Here is a 20,368-nt window from a genome sequence, read left to right on the forward strand (position 1 = left end):
GCTACACAAAGACAATTAGTGAAGCCCCTTAAGATATGGATAAGGAACACAACATTCAAGACTTGTTATCAACAGAGTTGATGACTTACAGAATAGACATGGGGATGGTTCAGCAATTGAATGAGGAAAATGTACATGTGTGTGCATAAACAGACCCTCTAAAACATGCATTCAGAGACTGTGAAGGGTACTGATAGTCTTATTTTCCAAATAACTGGGGGTGGCGGGAAGCAAACACTTTTGTAATGCAAAGAATAAATGAAAGTCAAAAGAGTATGCACTAACTAGGAATTCTATTGATTAATGTTAAATTGTTAAGGTACTATTAAACACACACATTATAAACTGTAGACTGACAGAGTAAGAAAAACACAGAAAAGGGTTGGGGATTTAGCTCAGAGGTAGAGCACTTGCCTAGCAAGCACAAGGCCCTGGGTTCGGTCCCCAGCTCTGAAAAAAGAAAAAAAAAAAAAAAAAAAAAAAGAAAAACACAGAAAGAAAGACAGACTTCCTGTCCTCCATCTGGCTTTGCTTGGTACCAAAGTTCATCAGCACTGTAAATGAGAATCTAGACAAGGTGGCTGGCCCAGCTGGGGACAACGGCTGACTACCGCAGGATTGGATCTGCACTGAAACAATGCCTGACTACCTCAGGATTGGATGTGCACTACCCTTTGGCTGGAGCCACAGCTTTCCATGTGCAGGAACAGCAGCCTGCTCTCCACTCAAAAGCAGGGCTTCAAACATCTCTCAGAATGGAGACTACAGACTGCCACCTGCAGAAGGGCCAGAGGCTTACATTCAAGGGTTTCTTATCGCACAGGAGCACGTGCGTCATCATGACATCCTTAGAAAGTCTTTAGAACGAGAGAGGCAGAGCTTTGCCACTAACTGGTGCTCTGTGTGTAGAGCAGTCCTTGCCCCTGCCAATGCGGTATGAAGCCAGAGCAGCAGCCTATACCCTCCCTTTTGGCTCTTTCTTTCTTCTTCATCCTTAGACATAATCAAGGCGTCTTTATAAGACAACTCAACAAGTCCAGCAGTGAGGCTCTTTAACCTACACAGCAGAAGGCTTTTCTCATGATCAGCCCACACTAACCACTGACACTTTCCCATCAGTTCCTCTCCTACCGCTGTGCTCCAGGCTTCTGTCTGAGAAGACAGTGGGCTCCCTCCTATCCTGTGGGCTGCCTTACGTATCTATGTATCTTTTTTAATTAACATGTAAAGTACTAGATAATCTTTAGGACATTTTCCAACAGGGTATGTTTTGATGGTTCTCCCCACCCCACCATTTCGCCACCCTTCTGTCACCTCAGTCCCATTTCTTCTTTCATGACCTTTGTGTCTTTGTACCCGGGCCCTGTTCCTCCCCTTTGCCTATCTTGATCTCCTTTCTAGCCTTTTAAGTTTACTAGCTCTTACCTCTGTTTAGACATAAACAGACAGCCTTCTAATTACAGCTTGATCTCAGCCTTCTCTGCTGGGCACCTCCTCTCTCCCTTCACCAATTACTGCCCTGGGCCTTCCCCTCTGTAAATGGTACCACAACCCACTTAGCACAAGCACCAAATCTGCTGTCACCTGACATCTTCCTTGTGCTCTCAAATTCAGCCTATAACAAACATGCCAGGACGTACGCTAAGTACTCCACTCGGTGCACTTCTGATGCCACTGTCCTTGAGCCCAGACTCCCGATTGTTATAGTAACCGACTTCCCTTCCATTTTTGTTGCTCTCCAATCCACTCTCCATAGAGTTGGTCCTTTAAGAATACAGCCAGACAAGAATATAGGGGGCACCTATAATCCTATCACTCTCGACAGTGAGGTGGAAGATCATAGGTTTGAGGCCAATGGGGACTACACAGTAAGATCTAGGGTCGGCCTGAGCAATGTGGTAAAATCCTATCTGAAAGTGGTAGAAAGGGATATGAAATATATTATATCATTTGCCCATCTAAAACCTCTTGAAAGCTTCTCACTAAATTTATAAGATGTAAAACTCTACCTATAGGCCTGGCATGCATGACCTGGCCACTATCCATGTCTCAGGTATGCCTGGGTCCTTCCTTTATCACTCAGTATCAGCCAACTAAGATACCCTCCTCCAACTCAGACCTGTGCCCTCAAGGCAAAACTCTTAGAAGAAAAGATAAGCGTAAAGTATCTGTTTGACAGATACTTTATAAATTATAAGAGCAGGAGAGGTGGAAGGGAAGAAGAGGAGGAGGAAGAGAAAAGGAGGAGGAGGAGGAGGAGGAGGAGGAGGAGAAGAAGGAGGAGAAGGAGGAGAAGGAGGAGGAGGAGGAAGAGGAGAACAGGAGGAGGAAGAAGGAGGAAGAGGAGGAGGAAGAAAAAGAAAAGGAGGAAAGAAAAGAAGAAAGAAGAGGGAGAAGGAAGGAAGAGAGAGAAAAGAGGGAGAAGGAGAAGAAGAAGAAAGAAGAAGAAGAAGAAAAGAAGAAGAAGAAGAAGAAGAAGAAGAAGAAGAAGAAGAAGAAGAAGAAGAAGAAGAAGAAGAAGAAGAAAAGAAGAAGAAGAAGAAGAAGAAGAAGAAGAAGAAGAAGAAGAAGAAGAAGAAGAAGAAGAAGAAGAAGAAGAAGAAGAAGAAGAAGAAGAAGAAGAAGAAGAAGAAGAAGAAGAAGAAGAAGACAAATTGAACTTTGCAAAACTTAAAAATGACTGAAAAGACAATGCTTAGGATAGGAGAGATTTTTGCAAACTGTGTGTCTGATTGGAGTCTAGTATTTAGTACTAAGAAAAAACTTAGAAATCAAACCCAGCACACAGGAGATTGGCACAAGCTTCAAAGATCAGCACTTTGGAAGTAAAGGCACAAAAGTGGTGAGTTCTTGAGTAGCTTGGGCTATAAAGCACAGTGCTCCCTCTCTCTCAAAAATAAAAATAAAAATAAAAATGGATAAGGGATTTCCTGAAATACTGAACAGTCACCACATGACCCAGAAATTCCATTTCCAAACTGAGAAATGCAGATTCACAGAGACTTACCCACAATGCCACAGTAGCAATGTTCACAACAGTCCCGCATGGAACTAACCCTGATGCCAACCAATTCATCAGTGGACAGACTGAGATGGCTCTACCTAGGGGATACTAGTCCACCACAAAAAGGGCTGAAGTAACTAGTCTAAACTGTAACAGGGAGGACGCCGCAAGATGCTCACAAGAAGCTACACATACAGCGTGATTCTATTCACACAAAGTGCATAGGATAAACATTCTGAGAAAGTAAATTAGGCACAGGCAGCGGGGGTGGGGGGTGGGGGTGCTCTAGGGAGCAAGCATTCCTTGAGGGATATGCAAAGTTCTGCAATTTGAAAGTGGTGGTGCTGACTTGATCTAATGAGCATACACTACAGACTGCTAAAATGTACATGTAGGAGGACGATCATTGTGACACATGAGTTATAATTCTTCTAAGGAAACAAATAGATAGGCATACACAGACTCAAAAAACACCAGTCAATAACAGGCTGAAAATTTAAATATCCCATCCTACACCAAAGGTGGTTCAAGGTACACTGCTTTTCCTCCAGAGTCACATGAGCTCCTGGAGGAATAGCTGACCCTTCTTCTCCATTCTGTCTTACACAGAAACACACAGGTGCACAGAGGCTCTCTACCACCTTATCAAAGGTGGCAGTAGCTACAGGTCTCTTGTCCACTATAAAAACGCTGTGTGTGCTCTGTGGGTGACCCAAGCAATGAGACTCTAACCATGACAGAATTTTGAGATCAATGGAAATTGATTGATAAGCACTAGTTAAATTGAACTTATTTTCAGTCTAATAGCTATAAGGAATCAGACACTGCTCATGACAGACAGCCTGATCAGCATAGGTAAGCACAGGGTAGTCAGGAAGGACACACTGAATACATGGACCCTACTTACCATTACAGCCCCGTTATCCTGGCCCACAAATACCCGTCTGCTGTCGTGATGGTAAGCCATGGCAGAGCAAGGAGCTGTGGAAAAGACAAGACTACATCATGAGAAAAGCTAAGTACTAGAAGCCGTTGTTTAAAGTACATTGTTATTAAGAAGAGTTATGTGGGTTAGGCTGAAAAAAAAACTAGACAAAAATGCTTTATGAAAGATAAATGATGCATATTGAAAATATAACTGAAGTGCCCCATGATTTAAATTCTAAACCGGAACACGGTAAGTCTCCTCAGTTACTTTAGAGTTCTGGGTGAAGTGGGGCAGCACGCAGTCTCGTCTGAGTGGAACCCCTACTGTAGCATGGATGCCTCTGGAACCAGCGCTTCTGCGCATCACACTGCCCCGCCACCCTTCCCCAGGAAAGACTAAGATTGAGTGAACTCTAAAAATGAAGGGTACTGGCATTTGACTTGCACCCTGCGCATACATGAGCAAGCCAGGAACTGGCACAGGATTACTTTCCCCAGGAGAACAAAAGAGCCACTCCCCTTTGCACGAGCACACACCCACTGTAATGAGCAGAGCTGTGACTGTATTAACAGTATCAACCCCTTTCACAAACACACCCATCATGGCCAAACCATCTCTCTTCCAGGAACCATGGGCAACAAAATGTGTTTCTCACACAAGAGGAATTCCAAATTGTCCTCTAAAAATTGGAAGGAACGCGATTCCTAGAACTGAATGTTTGGAGACAGAACTGTTGGGGTTCACCCAGCATAAATAATTTAAACTAACAAGAAAGAAGCACATATGAAAACGCATGCCAGGGGGGAAATAAACCAGATGTGTGCGTCTTGTACTAAAATAAAAGGAAGATGGGCTGGGAGTACAAGCTGGTAACTAAACCATCAGAAGGCAGAGGGAGGAAGACGACAAATTCATGGCCAGCTTGCCTACATACACTGCCAGGCTGCACACAGAGCATTGTCTCAAAGCCCAAAAGAAATCCAAAACAAAAAAAAAATCTTTAAAGGAAGTTACCACTGGGAAATAACCTAAACTTTTCTCACTCCAATAGGCTCTTTTTTTGCCTGCCTCCCTCCCTCCCTCCCTCCCTCCCTCCCTCCCTCCCTCCCTCCCTCCCTCCCTCCCTCCCTCCCTCCATCTGGTAGAGTGGCAGGGGAAGCAGTATGTACCTCTTAATATACACGTATGCATGTGCCAGAGGTAGCCATTTGGTATTGTTCCTCGATCAATATCTTTAGGTTTTTAGACAGTGTCTGTAGCCAATGATCTTAGGGACCTGCCTGTGTCTACCACCTTTCCATCCCCCACCCTACACTGCTGATGTTACAGGTCATCAGCGTGACCCCCAGCTTGTGGGTTCTGGGGATCTGGACTTGGGTCCTCTTACTTGGGTGGCAGACGCTTTATGGACTGAGCACTCTCCCCAGCCCCTGGGCTCATACTCTGCCCAAGAAAATAAAACACAGAATTATACCCCAAGACAATTTTAAGATTACACACGACTACCTCAACTGCATTTGAGAGTGCACTCTGTAAGTGAAGGTAGACACTGACATCATATGAACTCACCAGATGTATACGACTTTGAGCTGACTTGAAGTCTGTACATGTTTACATGTATGTTTGAAATTATAATATATTATCGTGTTTAAGAATTATAGTCTCTACCATGCACAGTGGCACATGACTTTAATCCCAGTACCCAGGAAGCAGAGGTAGGAGAGTTTGAGAGTTTGAGGCCACCTATATGTTTTAAGTTAGGCTGCCTGAATTAAAAGATAATTATAATCACAAAGATACATTGTTATGCGCGCGCGCGCACACACACACACACACACACACACACACACACACACACACACCATCTCACAATTAAAACAGCAGTTGCTGCGATGATTTAAGACTGTTACCAGATTTATTTTCTTATCAGCTGGTGATAAATTTTGATGTTGCTTTAAGGTTCAGTTCTTCTGATGCCTGACACTATCATGAAAGCACATGAACGTGTAAAATTCCGAGCTTCTGTAAAATGCTGTGGTGCTGAGTAATTTTATGATGCTACAGAATGTACATTTGCTGATGTTGTCTTGTGTGAGTGATGCAGGGCACACACAGGCAGCAGGAAACGTAGAGACAACTTTCAGGAGTTTTCTCTTTCCACTGAGGGCTCCAGAGACCAAACACCAGTGGTCAGGCTCCTATGAGACGTAGTTATCTAACCTGTCTTCTCACAGATCTAGAGTTTTTAATTAAAAAACTTCCCTAGTTTGGTTTGGCTACAGTAATACCATAGCCTGCCTGCCTATCTATCTACCTATCTACCTATCTATCATCTATCTACCTACCTATCTATCTACCTATCTACCTATCTATCATCTATCTATCTATCTATCTACCTATCTATCATCTATCTATCAATCATCTATCTACCTATCATCTATCTACCTATCATCTATCTACCTATCTATCTACCTATCTATCATCTATCTATCTACCTATCTACCTATCTATCTATCTATCTATCTATCTATCTATCTATCTATCTATCTATCTATCTATCTGGATAAGAGGTTTCTCCTGGGGTAAGCAATGTACAGTTTAGAAACCAGAGTGGGTGGGCTGACTATTTGCTCAGTTTTACAGAGAGGAAAAACACAAGACCATCTTTCAAATGAATGGCAATAACTACACAAAAGGCACCTGCAAGTCTGAGCTCACACATGTAAAACTCAGAGCAGCCAGCCAGATGCACCCAGAGTTCTATCCACAGTCTGTGATGCTGGCCCAGGAGAGCCTCTGGTCATAATCGCTTTCATACTACAGTGCAGAGTTGACTGAGTGGCTGGCACAGACTGTCTGGTCCATGGACTCTCAACACTGCCATCTGGCCCTGCACATAAGACATTTGTGGATCCACCTCACCCTTTTGGTGGGCAGCGTGGTTCTACAGCCATAAGCTGGGGTGGATCAGAATTACAGCCACAAGCAATCAACTTAAATCTCTTCAGCCTCAATTTCCTTATCCATAAAATGGCTGTTATGACATCATCGAATTATGTCTGCCAAGGAAAAAAGGCCTGGTGCATAAAGTCAGAAACTGAGTCATCACTTTCCTCAGCCACAGCAGATTCTGAAAGTGGCTCTTGCTAAGGGAGGTTACAGAGTAAGACTGACTACACGGGGCAATACGTAGAGTTGCCTTGGTCACAGCAAAGTTGAACCTGGTAGATGGCCACTAAACATCTCAAATCCAATAATCTGCAGATAGTTTGCAGAAACATTTTTCTTGTTTTTTGAATTTATTAATGTAAGAAATGTCATTTGAAAATAGCAGTTATTTTTCATCAATCATTTGCCATATTTTCTCACTGTCGTGTTACCACAGCATAGGCAGTTAAGAGCGTCTGAGCTGTGCATGGAAGCCTGTGACTGAATCCCAGCAATGGGGAAGAAAAACAGAAGGACTGCCGTGAGTTCAAGGCCAGGGTAGGCTACAGAGTGTCACCTGTCTCAAATAACAACAGCAACAACAAAATGCATTAGCAGCAATGATAACAAGCTGACATGGATCCCGCTTGGCATGCAGGTGTTAGCCAGCCTCGGCAGAGCCCAGGACTATTCTTCCCAGCCCTTCCTTCTCTAACTGGGAACTACCTCAGGAGAGCCAGTGAAGCCCAGTCAAGGATGGATGGGGACAGAGAGAACCATGGTCACATGCTCAAGACCTAACACCATGCTTGGGTGTTGGAGCCCTGGAGGGGAGGGGGCACCCATCGATCAGAATAGGGGCGGACAAGAGGGCTCAGTGGATAAAGGCGATTGCCGCCACATGGTAGGAGGAGAACAGATTCCCACACATTGTCCTCTAGACCCCCACAAAATAAACAGATGACATTTATTACTTTTAATTCACAATAAAGTTGCAGAAAAATACCTGAAGGAGGGAGGGCTAGGAACTGGCTTCCCAACACTGCAAGAAGGTAGTTGGGGGAGGGGGAGAGGGATACAACTTATTACCAATGCAGGGCAGAAGCATCTCAGGCTACAGCTCCAGGGAGCATGAGCCAGTGTTCAGCATCCAAGAGGCTGTTATGACCAAAATATGAACTCTGGCAGAAAGCCGGGGTGGGGTGGGAGGATAACTGCAACAGCGTCCGAGGTGTTCCGTCATGATGACAAGGCGCTGCAGGCACTGGGATGAGTTCCCACACCATTGCTTCCTTGCAGCTCTCGGATCTGTGGCTGGGCCACTGGAGGGAAGCGAAGCTGCCCATCCAGCAGGAGCCCATTGTGTGGTGCTGTAGCTAAGGAGGCCACAGGGTATTCCCTCCTTTCGCCCTGCTGCTTAAACAGGCTCCATGCACACTTCAAGACACCCGGTGCTTCATACTTCACGGGGAGAATTGGGTGTAAGACCAAGGTTACACAACCACGATGCATGCAGACACGGGTGGCGAGAAGGTTCTGCTATCCAGCGTGCTGTGAGCAGCTATCAGGGAGCCTTCTGATGTGCTCCCTATCCCCTTGCAAACTCACTTTTTTTTTCTTTTTTTTTTTTTTTTTTTTTTTTGGAGCTGGGGACCAACCCAGGGCCTTGCGCTCGCTAGGCAAGCGCTCTACCACTGAGCTAAATCCCCAACCCCCCAAACTCACTTTTAAGCAGGATTTCACTTTCACTGAGGTGACATAAGGAAGTCGACCAGCTGTCCAAAGCTCGTGGAAGGCCTAGTGCTGACAAACCACTGACTTTTGGCAGATATTATTACAGGACCAACACTGCACACACAATGGATACATGAGAGGACGCTGCGAGGGGACGTGCTGTCCGGGCTGCACTGAGTGACTGGTGATCCGTACTGACACAGGTCTTACAGTTTTGGAATGCTTAGAAAAGCTGTGACCAGTGTCACCAGGACTAGGACGACTGCCACAAGCCTTCCTACAGAGGAACTTCACAATGACCTTCAGTAACAAACCATTAAGCTCCAAACAAATCCTCTTCTGTTCTTGGGGGTCATCTGATGGTGGAAGCCCTTAATTCAAGGAAATCCCTCATTAAGGCGCAGTGCCTCAAGCAGCCCCACAACTGTGGCTGTTCACTCAGTTACAAAAGGCCTATGTACTCCACATACTCCTGTGCGACCAGCTCTTTGCCTGTTCCTTTGACTATCTGCCCCCCTAACCCCCGCCTCCTGCCTGGCACCATGGAGAAGTGAGACCAAAGACTTAACACTTTCTAAATCGAGACTCTCCTCAGAAGCTGGACATGTAGCTCCCGGTGAACAGCCTCCTTTGTGGGTCTTTGGGATTCACCTCCCACTTGGCCTTGGGTGGCATCCAGGCATTTTCCTCAGGGCTTTGACTCTGAGAAAAGCTGAAGAAAAACAGTAGGACAGAACATGGCAAAGTAATGTTGGGGAGACTGGTTTGAGGATGTATGATGAGTTCTAAGTCAGAACAGGGTGTCATGGAGCACAGGCCGGCCTTAAACCCTGCTATGTTGCCACAGGCTACGGTTTTATGCTGTGCCGGGTACTGAATGAGCTTCGAACATGCTAAGCAAACAGTCTACCAATGGAGCTACATGCCTGACTTCTAAGAAGATGGTCCACTTACAAAGTGTTGCTCCTTGGTCCCCACCTTTGTACGACACGTGGGGACAGTGAAAAGGGCAGGGAAAAAGCTGGTCACAATCTCAGGTCAAACCACAGTATCTGGAACATGCAGGTCTTTCACAGCACTGGATCAGCCACCAACCGCTGAGTAAAAAGTCACCACTGGGGTTGGGATTTAGCTCAGTGGTAGAGCACTTGCCTAGCAAGCGCAAGGCCCTGGGTTCGGGTCCCAGCTCAAAAAAAAGAAAAAAAAAAAAAAAAAAAAAAAAAAGTCACCACTGGGGGCCACAGAGAAGGCTTGGCGGTTAGAGGTGCCTGCTGAACATCCTGAATTTGCAATTCCCATGTGATGGAAGCAACGGAACCAAGTCAGGCTCTCCTCCACCACCACACGTCTGCCCAGGCACGGGCACTCATGCACACTGAGAAGCTGAAAACTATTTCATTAAGTCACGGCTGAGTGTAAGTAATCTGGACAAAGTGGGACAAAGCAAAATGGCCCTTTCCCTTTGTCTTTTCTTCTTCTTTTTTTAATCCTTTCTTTTTAAGTTTTGGTCCTGTTTCAGTTAGGCTGGTAGACCAGCTGCCTCTATAAAAGGAGTTTTCCTGTGGTTTATTATAGCCTGTCAGCAGTCTTGAGCAACAAAGGCACTCATTCTGAAATCCAGTGGCAATTTTAGCCAAGCTTTTGAAATTTAAATCCTCCAAGGTATCAGAAACAAGAGGTGGAAAAGTCCATTACTTACAGGCCATTGTGTGGTAGATGCTGGGCCAGTACTGGCCGCTGTCTCTTTTCAGCCATACTCTGATGGTTCTGTGGAAGACAGAGAGAGAGAGAGGGAGAGAGGGAGAGAGGGAGAGAGGGAGAGAGGGAGAGAGGGAGAGAGAGATACTTAGTTATTTTATCTTTATTTAAGTCCTCTGAATCCATGCAATAGTGAGCTGACAGAATTGATCTTCATCTAGTATGCAAATCAGCACACAATGGACAAAAGCTAACGCCTGTGGCCCGTCCCTTCCTTGCAGGCACCTGTGGCATCTTCCTCCATCAGCGGCCTCTGACTCCCTGCACGCACATGCAGCATTCAAGTCTCTACACATGCAGTGTGAAGTATGACAGCCTTGGCAGAGAGTTTGTCACGATGCTTTTAGAAAGGCTTATTCTACAAAATATGAGTAAAAGAAGCCCAAGTCATGAGAATGGCTACCCTCTGTGGACTCCTCGGCATACAACTAGCTTGTCTTTCTTTGGGTTTCAGGACAATTTTGTTTTTACTTAAAAAATTTTACATCCTCTAATTGATCTTACAAAGTTATTCAAAGAAATATATACATGCACAGACAGAAGTTAGTATGTTATATATAGTATACATATATAATTATATATTATATACAGTATGACTATTTTAAGTTATATAATACCTAGAAGTCAAGAGGCCAAATAATTTTAATAATGTTCATTTGTATAATGATATACAAAGGAAGCTGAGAACTCTCAACTACTTTTCTAGGCAAAACAATTGTGTCCACACAGCCACCTGTCATCTCACCAGGAGACAGTGAGGAAAGCAGTAGGGACACGAAGAAGAAAAGCTGGGTACAGGGACACACGCTGACAACCTTGTAGAGTGTAAGAATGATCACCATGACTTAGAACCCAGCCTAGGACACACAACAAAACCCTATCCCACAGAAGCAAAAACAGAAAGAAAAAAAGACTACACCTATGGAGCGTTGGAGAAGGAGCAGGGGTGTAAGTGCCTCAGTTGGTAAGAGGGCTGGCTTATCTATCCACAGTTCTCAGTCTCCTACCCTGGAGGAAACTGCCCTGTCTCTGGCTTCTTTCATCAGAGCACACATGGGGCAGTGAGGAAATCCTGTGTGTGTACAGCAGAGGGACAAAGGAGAACAGAGCCAAAGGGCACAGGGGCGTGTACTGCAGAGGCCAGCCTGGCTCTTCTTCCCCAGTGCCTTCTGGGTCTGCATTTAGTCGTGTCTGCTTTGTCACACACTCACTGCCATTCTCAGACCCTTGTGCTCCTATTCCTAATAACAGACTGGCAAAGTGACTCACTGACTGAATAGACGTGCTTGCCACCAAGAATGAAGTCCTATATTCAATCCTTGGTACCCAATAGAAGGAGAAAACTGACTTCATGGGTCCTGCTCTGACCTCCATCCCTGTGCCATACCCACAAAACACACACAGAAACAAGGAGATGAATAAATAAAAGTATATTTCTAATAGCAATGCAACAGTTTGCAAATGTTAAGTTTAGACCAAATTTCCATCTATTTCCCTAGTTACTTCTTTCTGAAATTCTAGACAAGTAAAACTGTTCCATAAAGACAAAACTCAGGTATGGCTGATGGATGCTACAGAGAGGGAGGCAGACTATACAGATGGGAGGGCGCTGCCATTGAAGAGCATGATGAGGCTCTGGGGTTGGTCACTAGAGCTGTGCCCTATGACGACTCTCAAGATCTGCAGAGACTCCTGTGTGTGATTAAAGGGATTCAAGCTAGACGGTGATCTTCATTTACTAGGTGACATGACGACACAGTGCATAACCCTGTTTTATTCTGTGTTCGTCTTGAGGCCACTGGACTCTTACCAGGCTGCTAGACCCAGCTATTACTTTCAGCATATAGGGATGCCGGGAGGACAGGAGGACAGGAGGACAGGAGGACAGGAGGAGAGGAGGACAGGAGGACAGGAAGACAGGAAGACAGGAGGACCGGAGGACCTGCTAACACCACAGTAAAGCTGTTCAGCAAAGCGCAAGGCCCTGGGTTCGGTCCTCAGCTCCGGAAAAAAAAAAAAATTGAAAAAAAAAAAAAAAAGAAATACATTAAGCACAGAACACATGAAACTCAAGAAGGATGACCAAAATTCGAATGCTTCACTCTTCTTTAAAAGGGGAACAAGAATATCCTTGGAAGGGAATAGGGAGGCAAAGTTTAGAACAGAGACTGAAGGAACACCAATTCAGAGCCTGCCCCACATGTGGCCCATACATATACAGCCACCAAACTAGATAAGATGGATGAAGCAAAAAAGTGCAGGCTGACAGGAACCAGATGTAGATCTCTCCTGAGAGAGACAGTCAGAATACGGCAAATACATAGCCAGCAGCAAACCACTGAACTGAGAACGGAACCCCCACTGAAGGAATCAGAGAAAGGACTGAAAGAGCTTGAAGGGGCTCAAGACCCCATATGAACAACAATGCCAACCAACCAGAGCTTCCAGGGACTAAGCCACTACCCAAAGACATGGACTGACCCTGGGCTCCAACTGCATAGGTAGCAATGAATATCCTAGTAAGAGCACCAGTGGAAGGGGAAGCCCTTGGTCCTGCCAAGACTGAACCCCCAGTGAATGTGATTGTTGGGGGGAGGGCAGTAATGGGGGGAGGATGGGGAGGGGAACACCCGTATAGAAGGGGAGGTGGAAGGGTTAGGGAGATGTTTGCCTGGAAACCTGGAAAGGGAATAACAAATGAAATGTAAATAAGAAATACCCAATTTAATAAAGATGGAGAAAAAAAAACAAAAACAAAAAAACAAAAAAAGAAATACATCAAATATACAATGTGGGGTTTTATTTTAGTTCTTATTTAAAAAAAAAATAAACCATGAAGTGATCAGAAACGAAACAACAGTAGATATTTGTTGATATTAAAATAATTAATAAATAGTTGTATCTTTCTGTAAGTATAACAACTGTAATTATGTGTCACTGTTCAGGTATGTGTTTGCTTTGGGGGCTGTTGGTTTTTTGTTTTGTTTTATTTTGACATGGTGTTGTTACCACCATGTTACTCAGATTGGCTCAGGTGGGATCCTCCTGCCTCAGCCTCTGGAGTATGGGATTGCAGGTGTGTACACCATGCCTGGCTAACTATTTCATCAAGAAATGAAGAGTAACTGCTAAGCATCATGTTGTTGTTTCTCTGCTGTCTTCAGCTTGGCCACCAGTCAGGGCCTGTCACTCACACCATACACTCCTCCCATGTTGCCTCTGGTCTCTTCCCAGCCTCCAGCTCACCTCTAGTATACCCAATGCAACTATGTCTCCCAAGGAGCTCTGTGCTCAACATCCAGTACTGGTGATTTCAAACCCAACCCCAGGATCTGAGTGACAAACTGAGCTCCTGTGATTCCCCAGCTCAGGCCCCAAAATCTCCTGAGTCACCATACTTCAAGTCTCCATATGGTCCTCTCAGGTTACACCCCAAGCCCTTTTCCCTCACACTCTACCATGAACTTTCCTCTACAGACTGGTCATTCTAGGTAGATGATAGGGTGGATACTATTTCAACACAACTCCTTCCTCTTAAAAACTCAATGGAGCACACAAGGATTAACCCGAGACCTGATTCACCAAAGGGGCCTTACCTAGGCTGACTCTACTCCATGTTGCTTAAATCAGAAATGCTATGGCTACATGTCAGCACTAGAGATGAAGACAAAGCCATGTAATAAATAAAAGGCCAACTCCAAGGTGAGCGTTAAGTCCACTAAACGATCCCCACTCCTCCCTAAATCCAAGGGACAAAAGCCACACTTGGAGATCAAGTAGTGTTCCATGCAGCTCTGCTTTAATTTAAGTTCATTGCCTTTATCTGCAACCGGACCACTACAGGTTAAATTTGGCAGCTAACCACGTCACCATTTCTAAGCCAAGGAAGAAGATAATGTTGGAAATTCACTAAAACTCTGGTCATGGGTTTAATGGAATACACTTTACCCTTTGTGCTCAGCAAGGTCAACATTCAGACATCAGGAAACCCAGTGGTGAGGAAATAATCTTAAAAGCCCATCTCTTCTGCACATCACTGGACCCCAATAACCAAACTCCACACACCTTCAGAATGATATTTAGCCCAAGGTCAAACTCAGACCCCACTAAGCTGGACTCCAGCATTTAGAAGACAGAATCATTTTTCTCTGTAGAACAAACAGCATACAACTTGGTTGGCACAAATCTGACCCTGGTTTGGACCCAACCAGCGAGCTAGGAGACTGAAACTTTTACCTTGGAAACCACTTATTGTATAAGGACAGGAAAGTGTAACCTCGTTGGGAATCAGGCTCCAAGCGGGTACTAGACTCCAGGACCTTTAGCCAGAGTTCTCTTCAAACCGCACCTTTCACTTCCTGTACTGCTAAGGTCTTCCACGTCTATGGCTCAATCAAACTAACATTAAATCCAACCCCAGATACTCTGTAGTTCTCAGGAATCCACACGTTAAACAACATTTTCCAATGTTACAAATTACCTTGGAATTTGTTTCATATTATGATCAGTGTTTCTCCTTGGCTCAATAAGACTATTTTAAAAATAGGCTTCAACTGTGTAAGTTATTAAAAGCTTAAGAAATCCTGGGGGGGGGGGGACCTAACCACTTAGCAAATTAGAAGCAAAGCCTGCTTGAATGCAATACTAACAGCTGTGTGATATCTTACTAAATGTGAGTTATTCAAAATCTTACAACTCCATAATATGCCTAAGTGCTAAGTCCTGAGATCTGGTGGTTCTGTGGAAAGCAAGCCCACTTCTCTCCAGAAGACCTGTGCTGACACTGTTTCCTCACCTGCGATGAACTAAACCAACAGAACATTTCTTTACTACTTGACAACTCTCTTCCGCACACCTACAGTCAGGTGCTGTTTTCCTCCATTTCTATTAATTTAGGGGCTGAATCGCCTCCGATATTCCCAGACCCTATCAGCCTAAATAGGAAACTTTCTAAAAGAAACGCCTTAGAATCATTAGGGTTTTTTCCAATGTCCATTTTCAAACAATAGTCTGTCTTTCAAAAGATACTTCGGATGGAAGTGCATCTTTCTAGTCTATATAACAGCTTACAGGTTTGCCCAGAGCCCTATCCCTGAGGAGGGCTCCATCACCAATCTAGAACAGAGCAGAGATGGCGCAGAGCTGTGATCTCTTCCACTGCCCTAGGAGACTGCATTACTGTATTGTAAATTTCCCACACTAGGTATCTGTGTTCTCCACGACTGTGGAGCACAAAGCAGGAAGATCTCAAACAGCAGTGACTGCCCACTGCAGGGCTCTGAGACTGTGTCAGCATCCGAAATTAGAACATTTTGGCAAGTGTTTTGCTGCACGTACCTTTGCCTGATCATAAAAGGTGAGAAAAGGTAATGTCAGGATCAACAATATGGATCACCCGGTCTAGGGCCTGCCCCTGAGACGGATGGCTTGAGTTTGGTCCACAGTGGTAGAAGAGAACCAATCAGTACAAGTGAGTGTTTACCATTTTTCAAAGATGACAAGCTTTGCTGGATTTAGAGATTCCAGGCCTGACAACTGAAGAAGTAATTAAACAGGGGAAAGATGAGAACTTCTCATCTAGAAGTTAATGGGTAAGAATCAGGATTTGGAGAAAAAGGTAAATAATGAAATGTGGTGGCAAATGGCATTGTAACTTAATAGCTTAGCCACTAAAAATAATTATAAAGACTAGGAGGTATGAGAAAATGTGCATAAAATGTGTGTGTGTGTGTGTGTGTGTGTGTGTGTGTGTGTGTGTGTGTGTGTGCATACAGCATGTGGGCAGGAGTCAGGTCTCTCCTTCTGCCATGTGGGCTCTGGAGGCCCAAAGTGGTTCCTCAGGCTTGGTGCCAAGTGCCCATCGACTGACCCATCTTTTAGACCAAAAGCACTCAGTGTTCCTTAAAAGAGCTGTGTTAAAGTTAATTAATGAATTAAAGTTAATATAACTAAGTTGTATAAGCGTGCTCTGGCTATGCAGTTACCAGGCTGACTAGTCAGGGTAGACAGTGAGGGAGGGACACTCGTGTAGCAAACGCTGACTCTAGATCCTTGTTAGGACACGAGGACGACAACGGAGCGCGAGGGACCTGCTGGCAAACCCACAAGCACACACTTTGGAGTGAGCCCCAGGATTGGATTTTGCTTAGTATTCAAGTGCGGCTATCTAAAATAGCAAACGCAAAAATACTCCATGCCTTAAAAATGTGTCTGTCAACATCACCATTAAGCTTGAACCAGGCTGAGGAGTACAGACTGAGTGAAGGATTAAATTGTTTAGAGCCTCGGGCATAAGAATCAGAGGCAACTTTAAGTACACGACCGGCACTTTCCCTTCTTAACAAGACCACTCTAGAGACTTCTATTTCTATGTGTTGGACTAAAAACTCAGTGGTCGGCTGGCCATCAAGGTGAAGTTGTGCCTGGGGCAGGCTTGGGAGTCAGGAACATCCTGACTATACAGAGTCGCATTTCCCTGTAGGCCGCTACAGAGCAGGGAAGGGACTCTGGCCTCCACAAGGAGACATGAATGTGGGAAACAGCTAGAGGTTTGTGGATGGACTAGGCCCAGATAGGATTACTCCCAAAGGAGGAGAACACAGTGCCTGCAGAGAAAACCAAGAAACCAGATGCAAGAAGGCTGGGCAAGAGAGTCTCCCAAAAGGTACCAGACTCCCTAGGTTGAAAGGTGTAAGGCAATAAGCTTCTACCCTCTAAGTTTGTCCCTGCTGAGCTCCTGTAATTCAAAGCACTAAACTGTATAGGTATAGACTTCTTGCATTCTAGACCTACACAGGTATTCCTGAAAAGCTCATGATCTGCAAAGAGGCAAAGATGATGGGCATTTTTCCTTTTTTTTTCTTTTTTTCTTTTTTTCGGAGCTGGGGACCGAACCCAGGGCCTTGCGTTTGCTAGGCAAGCGCTCTACCACTGAGCTAAATCCCCAACCCCGATATTTTAACCTCCAATTTATGCTTTAAGGGACAGAAATGAGCAGAAAGCCATCTTTAAAAATACAAGCCAATATGGCTACTGCAACACACTGCCTTGTCCAATTTCATCCAGCTCTCACTAGAAGGTGATAGAAACCTCACAATGTAAACCCTTATGTACAAAACCTTGTATGATTTTTAAAAAGTAAACAAACCTTTCCAGAAATTAGCATATATTTTCTGCTAAAGCAGTAACTCCTACACAAAGGAAGATGAAGAATTGCCAAAGACCAGCTTTGACACCAAAGTATGGAGACTGAGATCAGAATCAGTGCTGATGACACCCAAGGAGGGCTGCGGCTGATGATAGCCAGTGATTAGAGAGAAGGAAGGAAGAAAATTCAAACAAGCACACATATTAACAGAGAATATTTGAGGCAAAGACAAGCTCCAACCACTTCACACATAATAAATACACATATACAGACAGACAGGCATATACAAATTCACACACTGGATGGCTGGAGCAAAGCGCCAACAAGCAGGCTCCAAGCACTTCACATACACATATGTACACGTACTTGGTGGATGGATAGAACAAAGTTCCAACAACCACGCTCTAAGCATTTCATACACACACACACACACACACACACACACACACACACACACACACACACACACACACATAATACAAGCTTTACATACATATTCATACAGATTTGATGGATGGAACAGAGTTCTAACACATTCTCTCACAAACCTTACACACACACACATAGTTGGTGGGGGTGGAAGAAGCAAGGTTTCAACAGCTGTATTCTTTCTCCCCTGGCTTATATATCACAGGGAAATCTGTCAAGGAGTATAAAATTACAATGTGATCACATTCTAGTTTTCTTTCAGTGAATGACTATGAAAAAAAGAAAAACAGTAATGTTCCCCAATACCTTTACAAGAAATAAACATTATGTAGTACAGGTAAAGAAAACAAATCACTCCCAAGAACCCACATACACTCGAACTAGACAACGTGCTGTAGACTAACAAAGCATAAGCAAGCAAGGCGGTTTCCTCAGCCAGTGTCTCTTCCTGGCAGGCAGCCATTTGCAGTTTATTAAGAAAGGATTATTTTATTGTTTATCTTTAAAAGTAATCTTATAAGAATCTTAAAAGAATCATGAATCTAAACTTTTATATAAAAATCAGTCAGGCTGGAGAGATAGCTCACTGGCTAAGAGCACTGACTGGTCCTGAGTTCAATTCCCAGCAACCACATGGTGGCTCACAACCATCTGTAATGGGATCCAATGCCCTCTTCTGGTGTGTCTGAAGACAGCTACAGTGTACTCACATACATGAAATAAATAAATAAATTTTAAAAAATCAGTCACATCTACTTTAAATCCTCAGAATGCATATCTACTCAATAGCAACTAAATAATATCGGAAGCCGAGGGCAAAATGGATATAAGGATCCAATCATCACCTGGCCAGCCTCAATGAGAGGCACATCAGTCAGTGCTGCCATGTGTCTTGTTCCCTGGCCACAAAGGGTCCCTAGCTTCACTAAAAAGCGTGTCCCTTTCTCAACTTCAAATTGTTCCCTAAGATTTTTTACATCAAAGCCAGTAGCAAAAACATCTTAACCTAGCTTTGCTAATAACTTTATTTTTCCAAATGTTTTCCTAGGGTGGTGACTGAATCATTAATCTGCTCCAGCAGCAATGCCTGAAAGAGACCAAGCCCTATTATCATGAGTGACAGTGATTCTGCCCCGTGAGGAGCTGGTCATCCCTTAGAGTTTCACACGATTCTTAGACTAAGAAGGAATGCAAGGCAGCAAGCAGAGCAGACCTCCGTACAGCATGAAGAGAGTCCTCAGGATACAAGGTCCTCGGGGTCACACCCACAGTGGCTGTGCTAACTGGTGGGCTGCGTCCCATGAGTTCTACAGACATTTGTCATTCCTCCTGCATGACCCTAGGCAAAGCTCTAAAACTGTGTGTGTGTGTGTGTGTGTGTGTGTGTGTGTGTGTGTGTGTGTGTGTGTGTGTTGGAGGTGGGGGGCAGGTCCCCTTTAAGAGATTCTGAGCACAGAAAGATCTAGGTTGAGCTAGACTTGGGCTCCAAATCTCAAAGAAAATCTGACATTTGTGATTAAACAGGAATGGTGATTCTAATAAAATCTCTCACTACCTCAAGGTGTGGATTGAGCTGGACCTAGCATGAAATACGATGTCAAGAGTCTGTGGCAACTGTGTGTGAAGTGTTCTCTTCCCGCTCTATGCCCTCTACTATCTGGTTGTATAGCCTTTCCCATGGGCACTGAACATCTCTCTCTGATTCCTCTTGGTAGGCTACCTGGTGTCTGTAATGGCCCACAGTGTGTCTGAAGTGAGGCTCTTCTGAGAAAGGCCTTTCCTGCTGGGCTGGGGTAGGTATAGCCTGCCTAGAAGGAGCTATGACAGGTAACAGGAAGTAGGTATTGGGGGGTAGGGGTTGGTATCCTGCCGAATTATCCCTGACAAGCCTAGAACAAGAGATTTCCCCAGTGCTGAGACACAGGGCTGGTCACAAGCATGAGTGAGCCTGAGTCAGAAACCATGCCACTGACCCACAGCTCATGACAGTGAAACACCGGCTGCTTTCCCATGTTTAAGCCGCTGCTTTAAGCCGCTGTTTCGAGGTGGTCTGAACATACTGAAGGCTAACCAATACAGATGGACAGAATACATTTCGAAATACTTAGGAATCACGCTTCAACATTTACAAAGGACTGAAACATACCATGTGTGCTAGCAACTCAAGCTAATTCCTCACTGGAATACAGAATCCTCACTTTGCGCCCATCCTAACTAAAGTCTCTAACATTTGAAGAGGGCACAGGAAAGCATTTCATAATACCGGTTAGCCGGTTAGTAAGTGTGTTTGTTACTTTCCTGTGCACAGCGGACTCGGCACCGCAGCCCTGGGTCAGAAGCACTCATACCATGGAGATCAGTGTATGATCTACAGAAGGCGCTCCCGGGGTCAGAGGGGAGGGCTCACTTTTCTTCCCTTTGGGGAATTGGGAAGCCATGA

The 20,368-nt window shown here is 44.6% G+C and overlaps 1 protein-coding gene across 2 annotated transcripts in view; it reads right to left on the reverse strand.

Moving 5' to 3' along the window:
- Wdfy1 (WD repeat and FYVE domain containing 1) overlaps window positions 1-20,368 on the reverse strand; it is a 50,879-nt gene that overhangs the window by 17,938 nt on the left and 12,573 nt on the right. For both annotated transcript variants that reach the window (XR_004387733.1, XM_032901445.1), the window contains exons 2-3: window positions 10,294-10,361; window positions 3,912-3,985 (exon numbers count right to left, since the gene is read on the reverse strand). Coding sequence is in view for 1 of the 2 variants with exons in the window: in XM_032901445.1 (XP_032757336.1) it covers window positions 3,912-3,985; window positions 10,294-10,361 (142 nt within the window). In the remaining variant the exon portion in view is untranslated. The remainder of the gene's footprint in view (window positions 1-3,911; window positions 3,986-10,293; window positions 10,362-20,368) is intronic.

This window comes from Rattus rattus, chromosome 4 (genome assembly GCF_011064425.1).
Source record: "Rattus rattus isolate New Zealand chromosome 4, Rrattus_CSIRO_v1, whole genome shotgun sequence".
Taxonomy (NCBI): Eukaryota; Metazoa; Chordata; class Mammalia; order Rodentia; family Muridae; genus Rattus; species Rattus rattus.